Source organism: Penaeus monodon, chromosome 21, assembly GCF_015228065.2.
Source record: "Penaeus monodon isolate SGIC_2016 chromosome 21, NSTDA_Pmon_1, whole genome shotgun sequence".
Taxonomy (NCBI): Eukaryota; Metazoa; Arthropoda; class Malacostraca; order Decapoda; family Penaeidae; genus Penaeus; species Penaeus monodon.
The window spans coordinates 37,336,798-37,338,072 of record NC_051406.1 but is presented as its reverse complement, the minus strand read 5'-3'; the positions used below and the strand labels follow the sequence as shown (position 1 = coordinate 37,338,072).

At 37.1% G+C, this 1,275-nt stretch overlaps 1 protein-coding gene across 1 annotated transcript; it reads right to left on the bottom strand.

Moving 5' to 3' along the window:
- Window positions 1–823: 823 nt before the first annotated feature.
- On the bottom strand, window positions 824–1,275 carry LOC119586744 (the record flags this gene model as incomplete). Its single annotated transcript, XM_037935472.1, is given in 1 exon segment — window positions 824–1,275. A coding segment is annotated over 1 exon segment (114 nt), but the record flags the coding sequence as incomplete, so codon positions are not given.

Genomic DNA, 1,275 nt, shown 5'->3' with positions numbered 1-1,275 from the left:
TCTCCGAGACTAAAAGCCAATAACTATAACAGTCAGAACTTTTATGTCGTAAAACCCCGTTTTCTATCAAATTCGGCCATGGGACACAATAATAAAATAGGAGGAAAAAAATATATATCACCCTGGCCCATAAAACAGAGATTGGAAGCTGGAGGAGCCAGGAGCCAGAAAATAGCCTCGTGTCACTTCCATCTCCCAGTTATTCTCGGCTCGCAGCCACGCCGACGGCTGAAGGCGCTCTCCCGCTGCGTGGCTCATGGGCGCAGGCACTGGAGCTTTTTTTTTTATTGCCGTCTCGTAGATTTGAGTGTCGCCTTAGCCTTAGGATTTTCAGGGCTTGTGTACCGTCGTTATGATAAGGATGAATAAGAAATTGAAATGGGTTTGCCTGCGTTATTCAGATTCAAAAATTTCTTAGCGTTATGCATAATTAATTCAGTGATTAGGATAACGGCTGAAAATCTCCATAATATTTTGTAAGGAAATGAGCAAAAGCTCTGAAAAAAACGAAAAAGCAAAGAAAGTTATTTGCCAAACTAATCACGAAAATTTAAAAAGTTTCAGGTGCTAGGCAACGTAGGACGAAGATGTTTTGTGTTTATCAGAACCAGACTTCAAAGTCAATCCAAGGACCGGAAACTGCGAAAACTCTAGGGACCCTTTTGCCACATTTCATTGCCTTTTTCCGCTTCAGTCTCTGGGGTGAAAAAGTTAGCGGCATCATTTTCTTCAGAATTTTCGTGATATTAGAACTATAAATATAACTATTTCATATGTTTAAGTGAAATAATTGCGAGAAAATACTGGCAAGACAAATACACAGTAAAATTAATGATAATTTAATTTTTATCCGATGAAATATTTAACAAACCAGTGGATTTAAACTGCTCATTGATTATAAACAGGAATATACATAAGATAGAGAGATACTATACAAAAGGAGAGAAATTTATAAATAACAGACAGGCAAAAAAGACAGACAAAATGACTTGGGCAGAAATATAATAAAGAGATTTGGCCAAAATATCAACATCTGATTTCGTACATTCAGATCTGAACTAACAAACATCAGTCACATCAATATACACAGATAAATATGAACAATAATGAAATGGCATGGGCAATAATAAATTCCTATCTACTCTGAAAAGTATAACAAGTTTAATACGAATTTTCGATACAACACTTAGAGTCTACAGGTTGCCATGGTAATGCGGGTGACCTCGCTGGAAACGCCATTTCAGATACGGGGATAAGTGAACAGATAAAGAATGG